Source organism: Protopterus annectens, chromosome 2.part0, assembly GCF_019279795.1.
Source record: "Protopterus annectens isolate FY-2018-M chromosome 2.part0, PAN1.0, whole genome shotgun sequence".
Lineage (NCBI taxonomy): Eukaryota > Metazoa > Chordata > Ceratodontiformes > Protopteridae > Protopterus > Protopterus annectens.
Genome location: NC_056728.1, coordinates 766,687,740 through 766,714,449, shown reverse-complemented (window position 1 = coordinate 766,714,449; position 26,710 = coordinate 766,687,740). Strand labels below are relative to the sequence as shown.

The window sequence follows — 26,710 nt, the reverse complement described above, 5'->3', positions numbered from 1 at the left end:
GTAGGAGGGTGTGGGGGCACAGCCTCCTCACTTTATTTTGTGGGGTTTTTTTGTTTGTTTGTTTTTTGTTTTTTTGTTTTTTTTATGGATCAGCGATTTTTTTTCCCTGGGAAAAAAATCTCTTATCCGTGTGTTCGGCATTTTGGTGTTTCAACACATTAGGGTCGATTATACAGCGTTCGCTATTTTAAGCCTTCGCTGATATAATATAGACCCAAAATATATGTTAATATACCACAGTTTTGACTGGTAAGAGTTATTTTTTTTCTAAAATGTCAAGCTCAGATATCTCATTAAATATTAAATACAAATAAATATTTTTTAAATCAATCGAAATTATACCAATTTTTTTGTCAGATTGGCAAAAAATATAATATATTTTTTTGTTTGCCGCAAGATATTTGTAATTAGTTTATGTGTGTCATGAGATGAAAAAGGTTGAAAATCGCTGATTAATATCATATTGCATGTACTACTGTCAGTTCCGGTATTTAATCTAGTGGATTTTAATGTTTACGTAGAGTATATGAAGTAATGGTTGTTTTATTCTGTAGACATTGTTCTGGTTTTTATACTGTACTATCTTAGATTTATATATTTAAAGTTTTACAAATATAGTTTTGTAATATATTAATGCTGGGGTCAAATTGCCCGGAGTCAAAATGGCCAGGGTCAAAATATCCTGTACACATGACTCTTGTATTTGAAGTGTAAATCTCTTCATACCAATGAAGTACATACTTATTCAAAAGTTGACAATGTCCTGCTTACCTTGATAGGGTGCACATTTGTAATAAATACATTAGTTATTACTGAAGTCATACGATATTACCATCTGTGGCCCAGACAAGTACTACAATCAAAGGTTTATATAATGCTTAATAACAATGAATGGCACATTTTTTGCATTATAATTTCATTGTATGACTCATGGCATTTTCCCTGAATGCTTATATAAACTTGTCTGTGCTGGACAGCCTTTCGTAAATAATAAAAATGCAGAACACATAACCATACTATTTATTTACTACTGCCTTTAAAAGCTCATTCTCAAAAGACTAACTAGAATAATGCATGGTTTTACTTCCCTCTATGTTTGCTCTAGAAAAATTAACAGTTAATAAAACTATTTCATATTTTTCAAACATTGAAAATATTTTGCTTTCTTTGACAATTAACTGAAATATTGACAACAAGTTTATATTGCTCTTCAGAGTGCTGAGAGTAAGGGGCTTGTTTATTCAATATTCAGAAACATCATATCTGAAGGTGATACTTCTTCTAGAGAGTTATGAGTAGGACCAATAGCTGGGAAATACATCTACTGACCTTTGACCCTTAAAAGCCACAAATTTCACATACACAGACATCTGTACTGCAGGAATTCCATAAATGCTTGGACTAATGAATGGCACTCCTGCTGAGTTTAAGACACGTTTGAAATGCGACTCCTGAATAAACAGTGCTAAGACACCAAATTATAATCTGACTCAGCTATTACAGCTAAAATCCAGGAAACCAGTTCTAAAGTAAAATTACACACTGAAAGCGAACAATCTGTCCAGACAAAAGTCAGTTCTCTAGGTGATATGATTCATCTTGAGTCCAGACTCCCATACCATCAAAGCAGTTTTAGTGTGTTTTCCCCAGCAACATTTCAGCCGCACAAATTGCCTCTGATTGCTTTGAAAAGAAGCCACAGAACAAAGATTACCCTGCAATCTTTCTGCATGCCTCTTTAACTAGGTAGATGACTTTTTGTTCTCAGTCTGTCACACTTAATCATTTAATCTTCTATCATTTTATTTTCCTCTAACAAGCTGAGAATTTGTGTGCCCAGTGCCTGATCACAGATCATGTTGCTTGCCCCCCGTTCTACCTTTGTTTTACCTTGTTGTTTTGCCCGTGCCCCTCCTTTCTGAATCCCTCACCATTACTTGCTTTCTTCCCTTATTCATAGGTACACAGGGGTCATAGGTAATACTAGGCAATCCCTTATTCATAGGTACATAGGGGTCATAGGTAATACTAGGCAATCCCTTATTCATAGGTACATAGGGGTCATAGGTAATACTAGGCAATCCCTTATTCATAGGTACATAGGGGTCATAGGTAATACTAGGCAATCCCTTATTCATAGGTACATAGGGGTCATAGGTAATACTAGGCAATCCCTTATTCATAGGTACATAGGGGTCATAGGTAATACTAGGCAATCCCTTATTCATAGGTACATAGGGGTCATAGGTAATACTAGGCAATCCCTTATTCATAGGTACACAGGGGTCATAGGTAATACTAGGCAATCCCTTATTCATAGGTACACAGGGGTCATAGGTAATACTAGGCAATCCCTTATTCATAGGTACATAGGGGTCATAGGTAATACTAGGCAATCCAGTCTGGGGACTATTATATGCCTAGCCAAAGTGCGCCAAGGTAAGAATCTATCTCTGTACCTTGTGTCTGTGAGCTAAACATTTTAACCATTATGACAATTCCCCCAAACCTATTATGGTTACCCCCAAATCCCTGCGTTAGTTATCTCCACTATTCGGTCTCTGCTCTGTAATAAAACAAATGGAGACATGTATCTACATTATTTGAAAGACTGCAAGATATGAGCTTGGAAAGATACAGCAAATAATGACTTAAATGGGACAATCATATATACTTTGTTCATTTAACAGCCAGATGGGAGTGAGAATGTAATATAGCAGAAAAAATCATATATTAACTGGCTTTAATAAGGACTGCAAAATGCCAAAAGATACAAGATCAAAACAGAGAAAGGGAGGAAATATTCCAGCACTAGAAAACCTGTGTATGGTCCAACTACAACTGTTACCACAAAACTACTGAACTTTTTTATATCTACATATCCCTGTGATTCATTTGATGGCCCTCCCTGCTCTGTAGAGATTTAGCAAGATTAAATATTTTTACTGCCACTCTTTTACATCTAGAGCTTTAATCTCCCCAGTGTGAAACAACACAACAACACCTATTCAGTGCAGTGTCAAAGCAGTTGCAGCAGTTTTTTTTATACTCTGTACCTTTTATTTTCTTTCAGGTATTCTGTACTGAGTTGCACAGCAATTGTGGATTATTGTACAATGAATTTTATCTTGTTAATTTAGATATTTATAACTTGATTTCCACATTAGTTTACTATTCTTTGTAAGCAACCATTGCCTAGGCACACCCCCCAAACCATTTAATTACCAGTATTATAGATGTCTATATGGGGGGTGGGACATGTTAGTAGGGAGGTAACTAAGGATCTTGGGGGTGTTAGGATAATACTTTTCTTATTGACATCCTCTGTCCATAATGGACATGGGGGCCAGACTGGAGGTGAATTTCTGATTTCCCATCCAATTGTGAAGGTTTCAATTGAATACAGTCAGGGATGAACTCTGTTTTGCATGGATGAGGAGCCTAGTTGATAGTGCAGGGATCCTTTGAGATACATATCTATGCTCCAGTGCATTCTGTTTATGACAGAAGTGAGATTCTGATCCCTGGATACAGTGTTTCTGATACTGGTTGTTTTGCACTTATGCAACAGATCCATCAATGCCAGGACTGAAGAAGTGCAGTAAGCCAGGCAGAGATCCCCTCTCAGTAACCTGAAGGAGACTGAATAGAGAAACAAACCTTTAAGTGATCAGTGTAGGACAGGGTATTCATGCCCTGAATTCTCCTTGTGAGAAAATAGTGTGGGTATTCCAGCTGTTGCAATTGTTCGGTTAAATGCATGCCAAAGGGGGCATTGTAGTCAACGATATGTCTGATAAGGCTGAGTAGAGTGGTACTATGACTTCCTTGGACCTGGATGCCAAAGCCCTATCTATACCTTGGGTGGCATACAATAATTCTTTCATTCTCTTAGCTACATGGTGGTCAAAGGCCAGATTGCTGTCTATATATGTTCCCAGATTCCTTACTACTGGGTTAACTCTTAGGAGCTTTAGGGAGTAATTAATTTGGGTTGACACTTTCCCAAAAAGCATTATAATGCATTCTTTGAGTTTTATCATTTATCATTTGCTTGTGTTAAACCCACTTGCAAGATGTGGGTGTCATTGGGGAATCTATAATGGCTCCCAATTTACAGTCTTCTCTGAACTTGGTGATACATAGGCTTTGAATGTTAACCTTCATTTCCGAGAAGTAATACCAAACAGGTGTAGACCCAGCACTGAGCCCTGGGGTACTCCACTGGTGACTAGCCTCTTGCTTGATGTGGTCTCACTGACTCTGACTTCATGGGTCCTATCTGAGCCAGCCATCAATCCATTGAGTTATGTAAGGATTTATGCCTAGCTTAGACACCTTGTCAACAATGCCTGAGTGGGATATTGTTTTTGAATATCTTTGCTAAGTCAGAATATGCAGTATGCACTGTTTTACCCTCATCTATCACCTTGGTGACCCTCTCAAAGTAGTCTACCAGGATAAGTAAGCATGACCTTCCCTTAACAAAGCCATATTGGGAGTTTAGTGCCTGTAAATTGCCAATGTCCTTGTTTATCATTTCCATGATAATTTGTTCCATGTCTTTGCATATTAGATTTGTTAGACTGATGGATCTGTAGTTCCCTAGGTCTGTTGATGGTCCACCCATGTGGAGGAGAATGACTACTGCTGGCCTCTGTTCATTAGGAATGTAGTCTTTTTCAAGGTTGTAGTTGAGGAGTGCCTCAAATGGTCCTGATAGGTCATGTTTCAGACTGTTCAGAAAACAACCAGGGATGTTGTTGGGACCCATGGAGGCAGTGTTCTTGGCTTTAGTGAGTGCAGTCAATGCTTACTCCCTGCTGATAGCTGGGGAGGTGTGTTGGATAGGATTTCACTTGGTGAAACTGGCGGAATTGGAAATGACTTTGAGCTGAATTTATCATCCAATAGATTTATTATGACACCCTGATCAGTGAAGGTGGTACATCTCTAAGGTCCATAACCTTAGAAATAACATCTCTGTGTATTATGTCTGTGGATCCAAACATAGCTGAAGAGGGCCTTTTGATTGTCCTTAGCTTGCTAGGCTATCCTCACCTCATAGTTTGCCTTGTTGAACTTAATTAGACCTCTTGGTTTCTTAATTAACCTTTCCACTGGTTACATTCCAAATGCCTGGATCACAGCCATTGCAATGCCATTGCCCAAAGGTGGTCCAAACACAGAGCATGGCATTATTTATTTATTTATGTTTGCTTACCGGGGTAGTATACTTAGTTCAATGGACCATTTGCAGGCTCACATAAGAAATGAACAAAACATATTTAGAGATACAAGTATATGCTATAAACCATATACATATTTGCAAATAAAATATGCTAAACTAGCCCAGCAGTAATATTTGAGATATTAATTTGATAAGTCTCTTAGTGAGACAGAGCATTCTGCATTCTGTCTTGGACCTGACAACTAGAATTTATTTTATTTATTTTTATTTATTTTACATTTGTTAACTGAGCTAGTTCAACTGGATATATTTCCATTTTCAGCAGAGGCCCAGGGAGAAAATCTCCAAAGTAACATAAAAAAAATTAGCATGCACAAATGTGAAAGAAAATTATGTTAAAAATAACAAGAGTATTCGCTAATTAAAAATAATTCATACTTATTTGAGCAACACAACATAAAGGGTTTTCATACATTAATATAAATGAAATTATGTTAAAATAATCAGAGAGCATTAGCTAAAGAGATAATACTATTTATGAAAGTAATACCTAAAAGGATAAGACAAACATTCATAAAGATATGTGAGGTAGCTTACAATACATACACAATTTCATTCATCTCAGTTCCTAGTTGTAAGAATAATTTAAGACAGTTATTACTTCCCAAGGGGAAAACAGTATTAATTGGCAGAGGGAGGTAGTAAAGAGATAGGGCAATAGCTAAAGCAGATAAATTAGTCAGGGTATCAGCAAGGACATAACCATTTTGTTTTAAGATGTTTCTTGAGACTTTGTTTAAAGAGTGGAAAGGAGGGAAGTAAAGTTAGATCTGATGGTAACAGGTTCCAATATTTTCCAGCGGTATTAGAAAACAAGGAGTCACCTGCCAAGTTATTGGACTTGCTTATGGTAGCCAGTAGTTTGGTGGAAGAGCGTAAGGAATTGAGGTTTGTATAGGGGGTAATAAGGTTAGAAAGTATCGGTGTGTTGTTAGGTTGGTAGAATATCCTATGGACAACGGTAACTTGGGAAAGTATCAAGATGGTTTTTAGTTCGAGCCAGTCTAGCTGCTGTAGGTTCAGACAGTGGTGCGTTCTAAATGGGTTCACAGTGGCAAATCTGACAATATTGTTATAGGAATTGGCTAGTTTAGCAAGATTATTTTTCTTTAGGTTAGTATAAATGGGGGAAGCATAGAGTATAGTTGAGACTAGATGGGAGTGGGCAATTGTAGTTCTGGCTGTTGGCGTTAAGAAGGGTTTTATTCTGTATAGGGAGCCCAATTTTCTATTTACGGTTTTAATAGTGTTATTTATATGGTTATCAAAGGTAAGGTTATTGTCAATTATGATTCCTAGCAGTTTGGTGGTAGAGCCAGGGGTTATAAGTGTGTCATTATTCAATTTGACAGAGAAATTTATAGGGGGGGACTTAGTGTTAGGTGTGAAGAGTAAGAGTTTTTTTATTTAGTGTTCAAAAGGTGGCAGCATTTCAAGAACCAAGTCTTGACTGTGTTAAATACTGTCTGGGTTAGAGATTGTAGTTTGGATATGGAGTTGGCCAAACATATGAGCATGGAATCATCTGCATATTGTATGCAGGTAGCTTGATGGATTGCTAAGTGTAGGTCATTGATGAATAAAGAGAATAAAAGTGGACCTAGAATGGAGCCCTGCGGGACTCCAAGGGAGACTGGCAGGAGGGCAGATAGATTATTCTACCAGAGGACTGCTTGTTGCCTATTGGTAAGGTAGGACGTGAACCAGAGAACAGCCTTGGAGTCTAGTGAAATGGATTCAAGAGTTTTTATGAGTAGTGGGTGGTTGACCATATCAAAAGCTTTTGACAGATCAATAAAGAGGGCTGCTGAGAGGATGTTGTTATTACATTTTTTATTGATGGAGTCAGTGAAAGAGAGGAGAGCTGTGGTGGTACTATGGAATGGCCTGAAGCCATGCTAACAGTTAGCTATTATATTATGTAGGGTTAAGTGGTTTATTAGTTGATGGTGCATGCATTTTTCCATAACTTTAGCTAAGGGAGATGCGGGAGCTATAGCCCTATAGTTGGAATAATCATAGGAGTTACTGCCTTTGTGTAAGGGGATAACGTGGGAGATTTTCCAGATGTCAGGAATGGTTCCTTCTTTTATGGTTCTGTTTATAAGTATGGATACAGGATATGCAACTGCTTTAGCTGCTTTTTGCAGGTATTCAGACAGTACTTGGTCAGCAGATGGTGTACATGGCTTAAGTTTTTGGATACGTTTTTGGATGTACGAAGTAGCGATGGGTTGTATTTGGAATGTATGGAGAGTATCATGTAAAGAGGTAGGGATATTAGAGTTGTTTGTAGAAAGTTGACAGTCTAGAGATTTTATGGTGTCTGTGAAGAAGGTATTGAAGGCACTGGCAGTTTGATGGGAGGAATTGTTATCAGACCCTAGAGGGTGCGGTGTGCTAGAGTGCCCTGGGTGTAGGAGTCTATTTAAGCTAGACCAGAACTTTTGTGGGTTGTTATGGTGTGATTGCTGTAGTTTACAACAGTAGTTTTTTTTTTAATCAGTGAGTATTGCTTTTTTGTAATATTTCTCAACTGTCTAAATGTTTGATGCTCAGAGATGTTTTTGGATGCTCTCCACTTGGCCCAAGATTTATTCCTAAGCAATATCTGTTGTTTAGTATCTTTTGAGAGCCAGGGGGCTGGTTTGGACTTTGTTCTGATTGACCGTTTAGGTGCATGATTATCAAGGATAGTTAAGAATTTAGAGTTAAAATATTTAACAGCCTCCTCAACAGGGAGAGTTTTTAGTGGGTTCTAGTTACAGGCATTAAGTTCATTTTGGAAAACTACAGGGTTAAAGTGTTTGTTGGTTCGTGAGATCCTATAAGAGGGGCTGTCAGGGATGTCATTCTTTTGCCTTATAATGTAAGTTAACATATGATCACTTAAGTCATCTGGTAGAGTTCCTACCTTGTAGATTTGTTGCTGTTCATAGGTTCATAGGTTCATAGGTAGGTACTTGTTGGCCCAAGGGCCTACGTAAGCCTAGCCAACAAGGTACCATAGCTTACGCCACCCAAGAAAGTTATTTTCCTGTGCCACTGTCCAACAGAGACACTGAAGTGATCCATGGGGTGTATTTCCTATTTCCCATCCACTCATCAAGATTTTTCTTGAAGAGTGCTAATGAAGAACTTTGCTTGACATAGATGGGTAGCTTGTTCCAGAGTATAGGAAGTCTCTGGGACAGGAATCTATCACTCCAGCGTGTCCTGTTTATTGTGGTGACAAGATTTAGGTCCCTAGCTCGGAGGGATTGGGATTTCTTTAGGTGTAGCATGTCCAACAGCTCTGGGTTTGACATAGCTTTATATGTTAGGCAGAGATCACCTCAGAGTAGGCGATATGCTACGGAGTAAAGCTGGAGTTTTTTGAGGCGGTCAGTGTAGGGCATTTGTTTGAGGCCAGTAATCCTCTTTGTGAGGTACTTCTGTGGCCTTTCCAGCTGCTGCAGATGTCTTGTGAGGTACATTCCAAAAGGGGCGTTGTACTCTATAATGGGTCTAATGAGTGACGAGTAGAGGGGAACAATGACCTCTTTCTTCCTGGATCAGAACACTTTTATGATGAGGTGTGCCACGTAGAAGGACTTCCTGACTACTGTGGCAATGTGACTATGAAAGGAGAGACTGCTGTCCACCTAGGTCCCAAGATCTCTTATCACGCATTCAGTGTTAAGCAGATTGCTGCCTATGTGGTAGTTCATGGGTACAGAGTTTTTACCAAAGCAGATGACACTGCACTTTTTGGCATTGAGCTTGAAGCCATGGCTCTGACACCAGGCATCTGTCTCAGTGAAGCCCTTCTGTAGGATGTCCACATCATTTGGGTACTTGACTATGGCTCCTAGTTTGCAGTCATCTGTGAACTTCATTAGCCAGAGGCCTTCTGTGTTAGCCTGTACTTCAGAGAAGTAGATACCAAACAGGAGAGGTCCCAGGATGGAGCCCTGTGGTACTCCACTTGTCACTGCTTTGAGGTCAGATTTGGAGTCTGCAACTTTTACAGTGTGGGTTCTGTCAGTGAGCCAGTTAGCAACCCATCTTGTGACATAGGGATTTTTACCTAGTTTAGTGAGTTTAGCTATAATTCCAGAATGGGGGATGGTGTCAAAAGCCTTGGCGAGGTCAAGATAGACTGTGTGAACCACCTTACCCTCATCCACGAATTTGGTGACTGCCTCAAAGAAGTCGATCAGGTTCAGGAGGCATGATCTGCCTTTCACAAACCTGAACTGGGTGGGATCCAGAGTTTGGAGGTTACCAATGTCTTTGTTTAGGAGTTCCATGATGATACATTCCATGGCCTTGCAGACCAGGCTCGGCAGGCTAATAGGTCGATAGTTCCCGGGACCAGTGGTGACTCCCCCTTTGTGGAGTGGGATAACTGTTGCTGTGCGCCATTCAGTAGGCACAAAGCCTGATGTGAGGCTATTATTGAACATGGTGCTTAAGTGGGGAGCCAATTCGTTCTGAATGTTTGTGTAAAACGCAGCCTGGGAAGTTGTCCGGTCCCATGGATGCTGTGTTTTTGGCTTTAGAGAGTGCAGCTTTTACCTGCATAGTTGTGATTACAGGGACTCTGCATTCTTCCTGTATAGATATGGGCCCTTTAGGGGGTGAGAGGGGGGTAAAGTTAGCACTGAACCGATCTGTCAGGATTTTGGCAATATCAGTTGGTTCTGTACTTTTCGTGCCTTTATGCTGTAACTCAGAGCAAATCTGGGTGTTGCCATCTAGATTCTTGACATAGCTATAGAATGCTTTGTGATTGTCCTTGGATTTAGTGGCAATTTTGTTTTTGTAGCTATCTTTAGAGGATCTTATAAGGGATCTCAGCTTCTTACTGAGGCTGACCAGGGAGCTCCTCCACTAATGGGATTTTACTCTCTTTTGCAACAGTTTCTTCCTTATGTTGTACAGTTTGTTTATGGCAGGAGACCACCAGATTGGCTTCCTTTTTTTGGAGGATAGCGTCTTGGTTCTGTTTGGAATAGCACGATCCATGCACTCGTGTAAGTGCTTATAGAGTGCATTTGTGTAGGATTCAGCAGTTGTAACTGTATTGTCCATCTGCATGGGTGCCATGAAGTTCACCACTTCTCTCTTAAGAAGCATGAAGTTGGCTTTGGAGAAATTATTTACTGTGGTTTCCTTAATGGGGGGTGGGGGCAGGATGTGGATATCAAGGGTGATAAGCTTATGGTCGGATCGGACCAACGAGGAGTTGACTTCAGATGTGGAACACCGGTCACTCATGTTGGTAATGACTAGGTCTAGGATATTGTTGCCCCTGGTGGCGGTGTGGATAAGTTGATCTAGGGCATTGGAGTTTATGAACTCCAGAAAGCATTGAGCTAAGGAGTTGGTACATGAGTAGTTTTCCCAGTTAATGGTGGGGTAGTTGAAGTCGCCCATTATTAGGGTGTTTGGTTGAACCCTAATATTTTCCAGTACATCAAGAAAAGAGGAGTGGGAATCCTGGGGCATGGTGGGGGATCTGTAGCAAGCTACAATTTCGATTGCAGTTTTGCCCAGAGTTGCACTTGGATAACCTCGGATGCATTATGCTGAGCAACTAGCCTGGAGGTGTGGATATCCTTAATGAATATGGACACACCTCCGCCTTTGGTGTTTCGGTCCAGGTTATATGGCCGAAAAGTGTGTTATGAGTTATAGCCTGGTAGTGCAGGGGTGCTCTCTGGAGCCTTAAACAGGTCTCAGTCACTGCACAGATATCGATGTTCTCCATTTTAAGGAGTGCCTCAAGTGAGTGCATTTTGAGATTTAGACTTCTAGCTTTGAGTAGCATTAACCTCAGTTTTTGCTTGCCTGTTCCTGTTATGGTGGTGAATTTGTTATTTGAGCCCTGCCTAAAAAAGGCATTATAGGGGCAGCAAGAGCCTTAGCCAGTATCCAGAATCCCAGGGGCGACAGGTGCAGGCCATCTGTGGCAAAGCATCGTGGTCTGTCAACCATGTCATCCCAAGCAGACAGATACTGGATCCTCTTAGAATGACACCAGAAGCTTAGCCAATTGTTGAAGTCAATCATTTTGTCCTTGTACTGCGGTATCATTCTGGGCGATGGCAGAATTCTACTCAGGGCTAGGGTCATACCTGCCTGGGCTACAAGATCGGAGAGCTTTTCCATGTCTCTTTTCATGTAGTCCAGGGAGGTACATCTCAGGTCATTCACACCAACATGGACAATGACAGAGTCAGTCATATTTGTACTTGTTGTGGAGTGACCTGAGTGCTTGGGTTATGTGGCGGATCCTGGCACCCAACAGGCAGCTGACAGTAGCCTTCTCCTTGTTTAGCCTGGTGAGTGGGATATCAGTGTGCCTGACTATAGAGTCACCTATGACTAGCGTGTTGGGTACGTTGTTTTGCCTTATTGGCTGTGGTTGAGTGGCACACTGAATCTGTGGGCTATGTGTCATTTGGGTTGTATTGGGAGATGGAGGTTGCTTGCGTTTCTGCTTTGGATGTTACTGTTGCTTAGAAAGATTATTATTGAGAGCCTCTGCGAATGTTTCTATGTTACTGTGTGTAGATTTTGGTGGTGTAGATTTAGTGAGACTATGTGATGAGTGTGGTGTGGTGCAAATGTTTACCTTCTCCTCATGACTGTCAAGTTCAGTCTTCGTTGGAGAGAGGTTTACCTCCAGTTTGGCTAGATAAGTGCATCTCTCACAGGTTGTAGTGTTAGGTTGTAGGAGGAGAGGGTTGTCTGTGTACATGAGGCAATTTCTACATTGCCTCAAGATGCCCAGATTCATCAGATAGATGGGAGAGAACACTGGGAGCTGACCCTTGGACATGCTTGAATAAAAAACTATTTTCCTCTAGATAAGTGAGGAAAGTGAGTACAAGAGCTGTTTTTCTCTAAGTAAGTGAGAAAATAAGTACAAAAACTGTTTTTCTTTACGTAATGAGGAAGATTGAGTGCTATAGTAATTAATAGCTTATTTAGTGCTTACAAGTTCTGAACAAGTGCTGAGCTTGAACAAGCAAATTTAATTGCTAAAACTAAGAATCTGTATCTGCACTAGACAAATTACAGGACAGAAACAAGTGCAAATGCAGGCTTTCAAATCAGATAAGTATCCAATCTAAGATACTCTCTTTGTTGTTAGGTTTGTTAAGTCTAGTGGTGGTGGTAATTGTTTGACTAAAGCCATGAAGATTAATGAGTGATGAAGGGTTATCTGTATTTATACATTTCCAGTCTGTATTAAAGTCTCCTAGTATAATGGTTTCTTGTGGGTAAGTAGTTGATACCCAGCTTAGAATGTCCTCTATTTTAGTACTATCAATTCATCCCATCTGCCTTGCTCTATTAGTATCTTCTTAGCTTATAGTAATTTTCTTAGATTCGATGAGTAATATAGTGAAGCTTAGTTTAGATATTTTTCTTTATTTATTTGAGACTATCCTGCAATGTTGTTTTAAATATTAACTGTGGTTTTGAACTCTGATATCACTGTGAATATATATTTAGTATTGTCTTGTTCTTTTATTATTTATTATTAAATATATTTAAACATTTCATTGTGGCTGATCTGTGTACAGGTATTTAAGTTTTGAGAGTACTTGCATATTTATTTGGTGACACTGTGCACCACTCCTAATAGCCTTGCTCTTGGTCAAACTACCATTTGTGTTAATATTAATATTATACAGTAATATTGGACACCATTTGTTGAGGGCCTTAAAGTAGCTGATAAGGAGTGACTGGTGGCAGTAATAACTACCTTATAGTCTGGGCAGAAGGGGACATAGCTAGTAAACTTGTGCCAGACTTTCCCGTGTGTGTGTGTGTGTGTGTGTGTGTGTGTGTGTGTGTGTGTGTGTGTGTGTGTGTGTGTGTGTGTCTGAGAGTGCGTGTGTCAGCTAGTTCAGCAGGGACATGGTGGGTGCTGGAGGTCTTGGCCTGGCTACTCAGCTGAGATCTCAACTCTATGGCTGTGCTATAGGAGCTACTTTAAAGCCCTTAACAAAGGGTGTCCAATCTAACTATGTACTGTTAATATTAATACAAATAGTAGTTTGACCAAGTTTCAAATAAATAGGAGTTCCGCTGTGGTGACCCCTAACCAGGAAAAGCTGAAAGACACAAAATATAAACTAAGCTTTGCTATATTTCTGACTAGATCTAAGAGAATTATACTATTCCCTACTAACTTATTTCATCAGAACAAGGCAGATGTGTGGTGAATGGTTCCTGTTGTTGTCAGGTCCAAGATAGAATATGGAATGCACTGTCTCTCTCAGAGAGGTCTCAAATTAATATCTCAATATTACTGCTGGGATAGCTTGCAGAATAACATCATGTCTTGTCATCTGACTCTTTTCCAGATGAACCTCCCCCCACTGCTGAAAGCTGGCAGTATTTAGCATCTACCTGTGAAACTACATAGACCTCAGATCTTTGGCAAATGCTGGAAGTCAAAAAACAATTGCATTCCTTCATACTTTCAGAGGTAGTAATTAGTTCACTCTGAAGACAATACAGAAAGCTTCTCAGCACAGACTCTGAGTCTGTAGCAGCAATGAAAATTGAAAGATACCATCTTTTATTGGGTAGCCATAAAGTAATTTAATTTCGGCTAATTTTTTTTTAGTTAACCTCCTGTATTCCAGTTTCCACTGTTAAAATATATTCATTTAAACAGTTACAATAGTACATGTACATTTCTGTTCTAATCCAGTAGGGCACACTGTGGTTGCATTTCAAACAGCACTTTGCAAAAACCTTTTCAACACACACATCTGTACAAGCATTTTGATATACACAACACAGAGCTCAATTACATTTGTAACACAAGCATCATATATAAAGCATGTTGATATTCACAAATGACATATAATTATTTACAAAATAGCTGTGCTGGCAGTATCCCCCTTTGTCACACTTCTTCCACCCCTCAAAGACTCAAGCAAGTTTTTCAAGTGACCCTTGAGAAACATTGCTTGACAGAGATGAGCCTGTCTGGGAATACATTACCCCATGCCCTAGCTTGAGAGACCATCTGTGCTGGCATTGCTAACCCAATTGCAGTGCTGCACTGTCATATCATATGCCTGCAACCCTAGGCTCCACCTTAGTAACTTTGCATTTTTCTAGCTGGCCCCCTGTAGCCATAGATACCCCTTGGACTCCTTCTGCCTCCTGCTGCAAATACTTAGCACCAGGGCATCCCTATCACAGTAAGGTTTCATGGTGTTAACACAGTACAATTTGTGCCCCTGCCACCTGCCTAGCAGTTCTACCATGCAGTTAACAGCACTGACCATTGTTGTGTATGATAGGAATGAGAACCATAACCTGCCGCCCCACAGCATACTCTCTAGCTTGAGCATTCTCATCATCTCACACCTTTTCCTGCTGTTGGACTTCTGCCAGGTTATCCTGGACCAAGCCCATGACCTCCCTGAGCAGTGTCCTGAGGTTTAGGACATATGCCACAACAGACTGCTTGTAGGATTTACATTCACCTTCCCACTCATCCTGAATCAAATCTAGAGGTACCTTCACCCTATGCCCATACAGCAACTCAGAAGGTGAAAAACATGTGGATTCCTGGAGCATCTCTCTGTAAGCAAACAACAGATGGGGCAAATATTTGTCCCACTCCCTCTTAAACTGGTTTGCAAATGCCCATACCATGGTGTTTAGTGTAGAGTTTAACTTCTCCACCAGACCATTAATCTGGCGATGGTAGGGGGTGATCTTTAGGTGCTTCACCCCACAGTGCTTCCACAGACAAGCCAGCAGGTCTGACATGCAATTGACACCTCTGTCAGTCAGTATTTCTTTTGGGAAACCTACCCTGCTGAAAATCTCTAACAAAGCATTTGACACTTTTTCTGACTCAATGGAGGACAGGGCCACCACCTCAGGGTAACTGGTATCATAATCTACTATCACTAGGATACACTTCTTCCCTGTGGAACTTGGGGTACTCAGAGGCCCCACAATATCCATAGCTACCCTCTGAACTGGCTCCTCAATCACAGGCAAAGGCATCACAGTAGCTTTTACCTTGTCTCCTGTCTTGCCTACCTTTTGGCACTGCTCACAGGTCCTGCACATGCATACCCTGTTACATTCCTAAAAATCCCTGGCCAATAAAAGTTTTGCATAATATGTCTCTTTGTATGCTTTATGCCTATATGACCTGCAAAGGGAATGTCATGGGCTATGGCTAAAAGTGCCAGATGGTCAGCTCTGGGCTCTACCAACTACTATATTCTATCACCCTGTAGCCCTCCCTCAGGGTCCATTCTCTATACAGCACCCTTTGTCCCAGTATACAGATTCCTCTTTTCCTTGATGATCAGGTGCCTCCCTGGCTACCTCCCTCAAGCCTTGTAATGTAGGGTCTAAGAGCTGAGCTTATCTCAACTCTCTTTTTGTAATGCTTCCCAAGTCCCTTTCCACAGGATGTCTGATATCCTCTGACAGTGGTGCCTAATTGTCAGCCTGGATACAACTACTCACCTCTGCTCTTGCAGTCACTCTGTCCAAGGGAACATCAGTACCCACAAGAAGCTGTGACTCACCTTCAGTCTCACTGCTAAAGGGTAGCTCCTTCCCTGAAGTAGCCACCTCACCAGTCCTGGCTTCAAGTGTGCAGTCCTCCTGGGTCCCCCCAGGCTACCAGACCCACATACTTGTCTCCAAGCCTGACTGCATGTAACTGCATGCACACAAGTTACTGTATTATCAAAATCATTCCCTATCAGGACATCTGCAGGGATATCCTCAAACACACCTACTTGCTTGTTTCCTTGTCCACCCTTTCAGTCAAGGTGAACCAACCCTAGACAAGGGTATTTCGAAAGGGGCCCTTCCTAAAGCTCTGCCTGGAGTAGACTGCCCAAGCATGTAGTGCTCATCTTTAACCATTACAGGCTTCACAATGGTTAGGTCAAAGCCTGTGTCTCTCTTAGCAGTGGCCTATTTCCCATCTACTAAGATAGAATATAACCTCTTGTGGTAGTTTGGTACTCTTGCTGTCTCCAGACAACTTATTGCTGGCATTCTGTCATTCCCACTGACTGGGTCTCCCACCTTTTGTTCCCCACCTTGCCTCCATGGACAGCTATATGCTACATGGTCCCACTGGTTACATTTAAAACATTTAACCCATAATCCTGGTTGTGTACCTGAACCAGTGGCTTCCCATGATACTGGTGGACTCTGTTGGGGGAGTTTACACTGCCCACCATGGGTTCCCTTAGACCCATAAGCAACACTGGATATTCCTTTCCTGTGCAGTGACACCCTGCTTACTAGGTATAGGTCTCCATTTTTCCCCAACTCGTCTGCGGTATTGCATTCCCTAGCTGCCAACCAGATTCTCATGTCCTCAGACAAAGTGCTAAGGGCTTTTTCCCTCACCAAAATGTCTGCCAGCCCTACAAAAGTGGTGACCTAACACCCACTCACCCACCTATGAAAATAAGTGCTTAGTTCAGCAATATATACACCCACATTTTCATCTCCCTTGCATTTATGCTCATGACACTTTTTTCTATAAGCTTCAAGTGTTAACTTAAAACACTGTAAGAAACAATTTTTAGTGTATTGTAATTTAAATAGTATCAGACAATTTAGAAACAGCAGTTACAGCTTTACCATGGAGTAAGGGGGTCAGGGACCATACCCAGAACCCTTGGTCAACATTATACTGTTTACACACCCTTTCAAACATATGAATAAAACTATCAAAATTATCACTCTCTGTAAATTGTGGAAAAGATTTACTGACCTTTATTGCTTCTGGGGTTCACTTATTCCTTTAACCATTACCTCCATGACCTTGGTGAAGAGTCAGCATCTCCTTTTCATGTTTCATGTCAGAGAATTATACTATTCCCTAGTAACTTACTTCATCAGAGCAAGGCAGATATGTAGTGAATGGTTTCTGTTGCTGTCAGGTCCAAGACAGAATACAGAATGTACTGTCTTTCTCAGAGAGTTCTAAAATTAATATCTCAATTATTACTGCTGGGATAGCTTGCAAAATGACATAACTTCTTGTCATCTGACTCTATCCCAGGTGAAACCTCCACTGCTGGAAGTTGGCAGTATTTAGCATCTACCTCTGAAAAAAGTCCTAAAATAATCACATTCCTTCATACTTTCAGAGTTAGTAATTAGTTCACTCCAAAGAAAATACAGAAAGCTTCTCAGCACAGACTCGGCATCTGTAGCCGCAATGAAAACTGAAAGGTACCATCTTTTATTGTGTAGCCATAAAGTAATTTAATTTCAGCTATTTTACTGGAGTTAACCTCCTGTATCCCAGTTTCCATTGTGAAAATATATACATTTAAACAGTTACAATAATGCATGTACATTTCTGTTCTATTCCAGTAGGGCACGCTGTGGTTAAATTTCAAACAGTACTTTACGAAAAACCTTTTCAACACACACTTCTGTACCAGCAGCTTGATATACACATGACATGCAGTTCTAATTATTTACAGATTTCCAGATAGCTGTGCTGGCAGTATCCCCCTTTGTCACAGATGGCACAAAGAAACTCTATCAGGTTGCAAGGCAAAGACAGAACGTTAAAAAAGATAGTCAGACACCTTTAATAAGTGATGCCCACAACAACCAGCTCACCAATCCGCAAGACATCAAAGGCAGATGGAAGGAGTACTTCTAGCTGCTTCTGAATAAAGAAAACCCCACAGAAGCTGTACTGCCCCAAGTCAGGGAAAGCAGCAAGGTCAGATGAGGTCACAGCAGATATAATCAAGATGTTGGATGAGTTAATGAAGAAATGGCTTCAGAGAATACTCTTACCAGAGTAAGGCATATCCCAGATACATGGAGAATAAGCATTATAGTGCCAGTATTCAATAACAAAATGGCATTCACAACTGTGGGCAGTACAGAGGTATAAAACTCCTGTCACACTGCATGAAAGTTCTGGAGAAGGTCAGTGATAAATGAATATGCAGATTAGTAAAAAAGATGGGAGATGAGTAGTTAGGATTCAGATCAGGATGCAGCCCAATTGACCAAATGTTTGCAGTGAGACAGATAGTTCAGAAGAAACTAGAGATGAGTAAAGAGCCCAGCTAGGCATTCCTAGACTTGGAAAAAGCATATGACAAGGTCTCAGGAAAGTTGATTTGGGCTGCCCTTCAGTGGTTCAAAGTCTGAGAAACATTGTTAGAATTAGTGCAGGCTATGCACAAGGATTCAATGACAGTGATACCAACAGTGTTCAGACTCACAGAGGAGTTCCCAGTTAAACTAGGTGTACATCAGTGTTCAAATTCTGAGTTCACTAATGTTCATAGTGCAATGGAGTACATTAGCAAAACAGGTCAGAGCAGATAGATCAACAAAACTGCTGTATGCAGATAATGTGGCATTACAGGCAGACTCTAAACAAGAACTTCAGTAAGTGATAGGGAATGGAATGCAAAATTGAAGGCACATGGGATGAAACTGAGTACAGATAAGTCAGTCATAATGCCAGCAAATGGAGGAAATCAGAGGAAGATGAAAACTGAGATAGAAGAGAAAATAGTTGAATAGGTTATTGGCCTCAAGTCTCTAGGATTGGTTGTTGAGGAGAAGGGAAGTCTGAATGTGGACGTCAAAGCTGAAATCAAAGGAGCTACAGCCAACTGCCACAGAATGTCAGATGTAGTATATGGCAGAAGAATGCCAAAGAAGTTAAAAAGTAAGGTGTACAATAAGTGGTGTGACCAGTACTATTATATGGTACAGAAACTTGGGCAATAAATGCATAGCAATAGAGGAAGCTGGAGGTGATACAAATGAAGTGCCTGAGATGAGTGGTAGGATGCACACTGTGGGACAGATGAAGACATGAGGACATAAGAGCAGAAGCCAAAGTAGCTCCAATTGCAGAAATGGTCAAAGAAAACAGATTGCAGTGGTTCAGATCTGCAGAAAAGCAGAAGACAATCTGTTGAAGAAGATTTGGGGCAGGCAGGTAGAAGGCAGAAGGAAACAGGGGCATCCAGCAAAGAGGTGGATGGACTATGTGAGAGAAGACCTGGGATATTCAGGCATGACTGTTGAAGAAGGTAGGAAAGTGGCATTAAATAGAGAGACATGGAGACAGTTGTCATGACACCCTGATCCCATGTAGAAAATGGAAATGGGGGGGTTGTTGATGATGATGAACTCAAACATCTTGTCTAGTTTGAGACCAGTTTTGTAACACTTTCAGCACTCTTCAGCTGATTGTGGCAATCAGTAATTTATGCTGTAGACTGTTTCACTGGGGATTGCTTTGCAATCACTGATTCTATCCCAATGCCTTTTTGTTACCCGGAAGACTCCCTGAGTTGCATATTGGCCACTCTTGTATGTGATCTTGTGACTATCTTTCTTGCTGAAGCTCATAAAAAATATCAACTGCAATAAACAACCTACTTCATCTCACAAAACATACACTACCTAACATGTACAACTGATGCTCAGACACTAATAATACATCAGTCAAGGACTCAAGAAATGTCACTTGCCTTCTTCTTCCAGGTTATGTCCTACTCCACTTACTCAAGTACTTCCTAATGTAAAGCTCTCTGCATCATCTGGCCTTAATAGTTTCCCAACAAAGTATCCTAAGGCTTGTGCAGAGGCTGTACATTAATCAGTTTTATAGGTCGTAAATCACAGTCTGAAATAGAAAACTTAGTTGTCTAAAGCAGCCAGCATAATTCTAATCCTCAAATGAAGGCATTTTCACTAACTTGAGAATTGTAGATATCATAGTATCAATCCTTATAAATAGATCCATTCTTGAAAACAAGGTCCCTCAACTGTGGAAAATTTCCCATGTCATCCCACTTAATAAAGGGGTACCTTCCACAGAACTGACAAACTATCGGCCAATTGCTATTCTTTCGCCTCTTTCTAAACTACTCAAAAGGTGTATTCATCTCCAGGTCATGAAATTCTTACTAACAAATAACCTTTTGTCAAACACTCAGCATGGGTTTTGCCCATCACATAGTAGCACTACAGCTCTCTTATCCTTCACTAATACCATAAACCCTCACAGGAATAACAACAACTTTGTATCTGCCATCTTTCTAGACCTATCAAAAGCTTTTGATATGGTCTCCCATTCCAAACTAATAGATGTACTAACTGAACTATCCTTCTCACCATCTGCCACAGCATGGTTTCATAACTATTTATCTGGCCGTCAACAATCTGTTCTATGGCAGGGTGATCTATCTCCACACCTTCCTTTATCCATTGGTGTCCCCCAATGCTCTATCTTGGGCCCTCTCCTTTACTCCCTCTTTACTAATAACTTACACACAGCTACTCCACGTGGTTCTATAATACAGTAGACAGATGGTTCAACACTTATCTGTGCTGCCATTTCTCTATCAGCTCTTCATTCTCAAACACAGGAATCTTTCACTTCTGTTGAAACATGGTTAGCCAATGTCCATCTAATCCTGAACCCAAACAAAACTAAATTATTACTCTTCCAACCTAACAAGGCATGTATCTCATGCCCAACATTTAACATAATAGCCAAAGACAATACTGTGATCTCCCTGACAACCCACACAAAGCTTCTTGGAGTGGAAATAGACAATACCCTACAATTTGACTTGCATGTCTCCCTAACTATAAAAAAGTCCATAAGAAACTTGGAAGTCTATATAGAGGCACAAAAGGTTTCTGACCACAATGGTCAACATTACATTAGGACAAACCCATCTGCTCTCCAATCTACTATATGCCTCTCCAATTTTAACTAATCTAAGGAAAACTGACTTATCTAAGCTAGAAGCATGTTATAATAAAATTGCTACGTTTGCATCTGACTGCCCATATAGAACACATCATTGTACAGCTTTAAGGATACCAGACTGGCTTGAGCTTTCCAATATTATTCTTTACAACCAACTATCTCTAACTCACAAAATTGTAACGCAATCAACTAGAACCCCTGCACTACAAAATCTCATCCTTCCTTACAGTTCCAGCAGACCACTTTGCTCTAATAACAAGAACTTACTCACCGTCTTCAAGGTCAACAACACTGCAGGAGAATCTTTATTTTCCAATTATATATCTCATATATGGAACTCCCTTCCTAACTCCATTATCTCAATCTCCTCCACTAACCACTTTAAGCTATCACTTAAAGCTTATCTAAAAAATAAGTGGCTATGTTCCTGTACATGAGTGCACTGATGCATCACAGTATACCCAAAACATATCCAGCTTCTCCCCCGGTGTTTAATCCTTTGTTCCTACTGACCTGCCTTAACCTTATATATTGACATAAGTCATACCTGCAAATAGTACTAGCTATGTTCAAAGCCTAGGTTTTGTTGTGAAGATGTGACAAATTTGTATGTTCTTATGTATACTACATTTTGTTCACCTTATACTTTTTTTATTAGTGTAATATGTGCATAAAAATTTACTGTTACTCATGGAGCTTTTCTCCCCGGGCCTCTGCTGGAAAAGGACCTGTGTCCAGTCAGACTTTCCCAGTAAATAAATGTTAAATAAATACATAAATAAAATATACAACCCTAATCAACCATTTAGCCAGTATTTTGGAAAACATTGGACAATGGTAATCTCTTAGCCATCTCAGTCACAATTATATGCTTTATGAACTTTTGTAGGCCTTCCTGAAATTGAAGCACATTGATATATGTGTTGATACAGAAATATGTTAAGCAAAGTTATGCTGTACTGTCCAGGCTATGCAGGGAGAGGGTCCCAGTCAACTCTTTTCTTGGTGCCAGGATTCAAGGTGTGATCAGGGCCCTTCATCCCAATTATGAGTGCTTCTAACAACAGACTCACTTTTGCTGAAGTTGTTAGGAAAACCCACTTATCCTGGATTTATACCATGCAAAGAATTTGATTCTACTGTAATTAGTCTATGTAAGGCAGGGCCTTAACAGCAGTTTACACATTATCTCAAGGGTTCTTAATCTTTATAAATGTTTTTGGTGTGCTAAATCATACTGTTCTATTTAACAGACTACTAACTGTTGGTAACAGCTCACCTGACCTCCCTTAGTTTCACAATTACCTCTTTAACTATTCTGAAGAGTAAAATGGGTAAATAGCTATCCAAATCCTTCACACCAATAGGCATATTTTAAGCTAAGTACTGGGTCTGCTTATCAAGTCTTCAAAAACTACATGTGGGAATCCTGCTCATCTAATTTAGTCCATAGATAATTTTACACTAGATGGTACAGTAGTCACTGTGGCTAACTTACAGCACTTAGTTCTTCAGTTCTGTTGTCAGATCAGGTACCTTCTTTGTGGTGGTTACAGGTCCCCTGTGTGGGATTTTGCTAGATGTTTCTGCTTCCTCCCACACTGCAAAGACATACTGATGATCCTATAAATTATCTGTAGATGCATGTGGCACGTATGAGTGTGTATGTGTGTGTGTGTGTGTGTGTGTGTGTGTGTGTGTGTGTGTGTGTGTGTGTGTGTGTGTGTGTGTGTGTGTGTGTGTGCGTGCATGCATATTTGTGTGTGTGTGTGTGCGTGTGTGTGTGTGTGTGTGTGTGTGTGTGTGTGTGTGTGTGTGTGTGTGTCTACGTAACACATCTATGCACGTCAGCACATCTGCGCATGTGTTCATGTGTCTGTCTGTGTGTGCGTGCATGTGTGCGTGTGTGTGTGTGTGTGTGTGTGTGTGTGTGTGTGTGTGTGTGTGTGTGTGTGTGTGTGTGCACGTGCTCGTGTGTATATGTGTGTGTGTGTGTGTGTGTTTGCGTGAGCATACTGGATAGAGAAGTGTATTACGAATTTTAAAATAATTTTACCTTCTTGGCACAGCTCTGTGGTGGTCACCACTGGCAGCTCTTTATGCTCTGTATACTAAAGCTGTCTTTCTCTCAAACCTGGGCATAACTGAGGTACTGTGTTTACTGCAACATAGTTATAAGCAGTGCAGAGTGTTTACTACAATGTAGTTATAAGCAGTGCAGAGTTTTAACAGAAGGAAGAGTAAAGAACACTTACCACAACGCATTCCCAGTACAGAGCTACCTGTAACTTTAACAAAATAGATAGTTACAGTATGTAACACTTCACTAAGATAATATTTTGTGGCAAGGAAAGCAATGACATTTGTTATTAATATGATTTGCAGAGCTAAATCTTAGACTGTTGTCTGACTGCCTAAAGGATTTTGCCATTGAAGACTGATTTGTATTTGCAAAGAGGGATTAAAAGAGGATATTCTGACTTTGCAGAAGAAATATTTTGCATGTTTTGTCACATTAGCCATCACATTTGCCAGTGATAGCTGCTATTAAAGAATGTCCGAGCCTCTCACCATGTGTTTACAAATTAGTGAATTCCTTTATCCCGACTGCTGTCTTCCTCTTGCCTACACATTAAACCTGTCCTTCTCCATCTCCATACTTGTCTCAAGCCAACAGTTTGACCTTTATGATACCTAAATCAAAAATTATTATAAGAAGAAAGACAGTTGTCTAATCTTGCTAGTCTTATGGAACCAAATTCCCAATGACCACAGAAACTTTACTGACCACAAAGATTTCTTCCATTCCTAACTCCCCAGTAAAGCTAGACATAAGTGTCTCATTATCTGATATTTACCTACCTAAAACTCTGTCAAGCAAACAATATATCCAAATATACAACATTACTGTTAGTCGAATAAAACTTCAGCTTTATACCCCTTAATCAGCTGTGATATGTTTCTTCTCTCAGAGAGTCTCTACCACTTGCATAGATTCCTAGATATGCAACTATTTTTTTTTTATTTCATATACGTTATTGTAAATATCACTATATTATAAATAATCACTGTAAATGTTACTGCAAAATTGTTGTTGCTTCACAGAGTTTACAGCTGTGTAATACAAATTATATAATCATTATCCTTAATTATTAATGTACGTGTTCCACACTATTGCTTGTCAGTATGATGTCTTCTGTAGTTATGCCCATAGCCTGGGTTATCGTTGAAAGAATTTATCAGACAAGGTCACCCAACAGGTAAGCAGATGTATAACAAAATTAATCTGCCATATATCAGTGTGACTCAATTAAGTTCTGATCATTTTCATTAACAATCATTCATTAGTTTTACAGCACATGGAAATTTGTCAAAAAACAGTAAGGAAGTAAAGTAAGCAAACTAGACTACACTTAGGGAGCAATGCATTTTGGCCTGTTAGCCATTTAACACCAAATGTATGCCGTGGCAAGTAGTGTTCACTTCTACAGTGGAATATATTTCATTGGACAGCATTCCATAATCTTGCTAGCAGAATACGGGGAAGGATCTCTCTAGGCTACATTCTGGGAGGTAGTTCTCACTTTAAGTATTATTTAAAAGTAAGTTGTAAGAAATTTGGTGGTGACAGAGAGAAATGCCACCTGCTTGGATTTATGCCTTGTTTTGGACTGACTACTTGGAGAGTTCAGCTTGGTGATACAGCAGGCATGTGATATTTTGAAACCTGGAACTCACTGCTATATATTTTGAATACTGTACTGGGCAAGCAGGGAATAAAGCAATCTTCAGAATTCTAATTTATTTTGTTATTAATCACAGACAGAAACAATCTTGACTTCTTTAAAATTATGTTGTGTCTACTGAATAGTACCCATCACTTTTAACATAGGTCAGTTGAAGTGCCCCAAATCCTAAGATACATTGGCAAAAAATTAAGAAAACGAGTTATTATGTTCTGTAGAATAAACGATGTGTCAAATAAATGTATCAAGACAATCACAATTATTCAAAAATAGTAGCTCATGCCATAAGATTTCTATGTTACTACTACAGGCAAATGACAAATTATAGTGCTAGCCAGATCTTCTCATTTGAAACAAACAGCATTTAAAACCTAAATGCTATTTTTTTTAATATCCAACCTAGTGCTTTCATTTTTTTCTTAATTTGAAACATATGTTTGTATTTTTATTTTTTTTCCAGTTACGTCCCAGCACTGACCTCAGCCAAGATATTCTCAATGACTGCCTTACTATTCAGCCTCTACAGCCTTCATCGTCACCACATAATACAGTTGATGGCAGTTTGGGTAGATCACCAAGTTCCTCTCATGATGTTTACCCAGGTATCATCTTTGTACTTTTCATCAAAATAAAACTGATGCATCTATCTCAACTAACATGGCGTTGCATTCTAATTCTGTCAGCAGTGTAATAATTAAGAATGGCAGGTTCTGTGATGTTTACCATATGCATAACTAATGTTTTCTTTCTTTCTTTCTTTCCTTGTTTTGCTTTTCTGTTTATCTCTCACACCTTCCTTCTTTTTCATCTCTTTCCTTCTCTTTCCATTCTGTTCTTTTGACTGTTTAATGTTTTTGTTATAGTTTTCTCTACAAATAGCTTATTTAAGAGGCAACAATTAAATGTGGTGATTTGAACTGTGAAATTATTAAGCATCTGCATGTATCATGTTATTTTATTATATTAGTGCATTTCTTTGTGCCGGTCCCAAGCCCGGATAAATGGGGAGGGTTGTGTCAGGAAGGGCATCCGGCATAAAACTTGCCCAAATGATTCATGCGGACACCAGTAAATATTTACATACCGGATCAGTCGAGGCCCGGGTTAACAACGACCGCCACCAGTACTGTTAGCCAACAGGGTGCTGGCGGAAATTGGGCTACTGTTGGCCGAAGGAGGAGAGCAGGTGGAAGGTATGGCCGAAGGCAGGAAGGGAGGAGAACGGCTAGGACTGTGGTAGAGAGGGTCGGAACTTTGAATGTTGGCAGTATGACTGGTATAGGGAGAGAGCTATCCAATATGATGGACAGAAAGAAGGCTGGTATATTGTGTGTGCAAGAAGAGACCAGATGGAAGGAGAGTAAGGCTAGGTGTATTGGAGGTGGGTTCAAATTGTTTTATCATGGTGTGGATGGGAGGAGAAATGGCGTAAGAGTTATTCTGAAGGAACAGTATGCTAAGAGTGTTTTGTAGGTAAAAAGAGTGTCAGATAGAGTGATGTTTATGAAGCTGGAAATCGTTGGTGTAATGATGAATGTTGTTAGTGCATATGCTCCACAAGCTGGGTGTGTGATGGACGAGAAAGAAAGATTTTGGAGTGAGTTGGATGAAGTGGTGATGACTGTACCCAAGGGTGAGAGAGTGGTGATTGGAGCAGATTTCAATGTGCATGTTGGTGAAGGGAACAGAGGGGATGAGGAAGCAATGGGTAGGTATGGTATTAAACAAAGGAATGCAGAAGGTCAGATGGTAGTGGATTTTGCGAAAAGGATGGACATGGCTGTGGTGAATACATATTTTAACAAGAGGGAGGAGCATAGGGTGACATACAAGAGTGGAGGAAGATGCACACAGGTGGATTATATCTTATGTAGGAAGGCCCGTTTGAAGAAGATTGGAGACTGTAAAGTGGTGACCGGAGAAAGT

At 40.1% G+C, this 26,710-nt stretch overlaps 1 protein-coding gene across 1 annotated transcript in view; it reads left to right on the top strand.

The window, feature by feature from the left end:
* The window catches only part of GLIS3 (GLIS family zinc finger 3), a 1,687,591-nt gene that overhangs the window by 1,385,289 nt on the left and 275,592 nt on the right, over positions 1-26,710 (top strand). Inside the window, exon 7 of the mRNA XM_044061079.1 lies at positions 25,245-25,386. Within this exon, the coding sequence (XP_043917014.1) occupies positions 25,245-25,386 (142 nt within the window). The remainder of the gene's footprint in view (positions 1-25,244; positions 25,387-26,710) is intronic.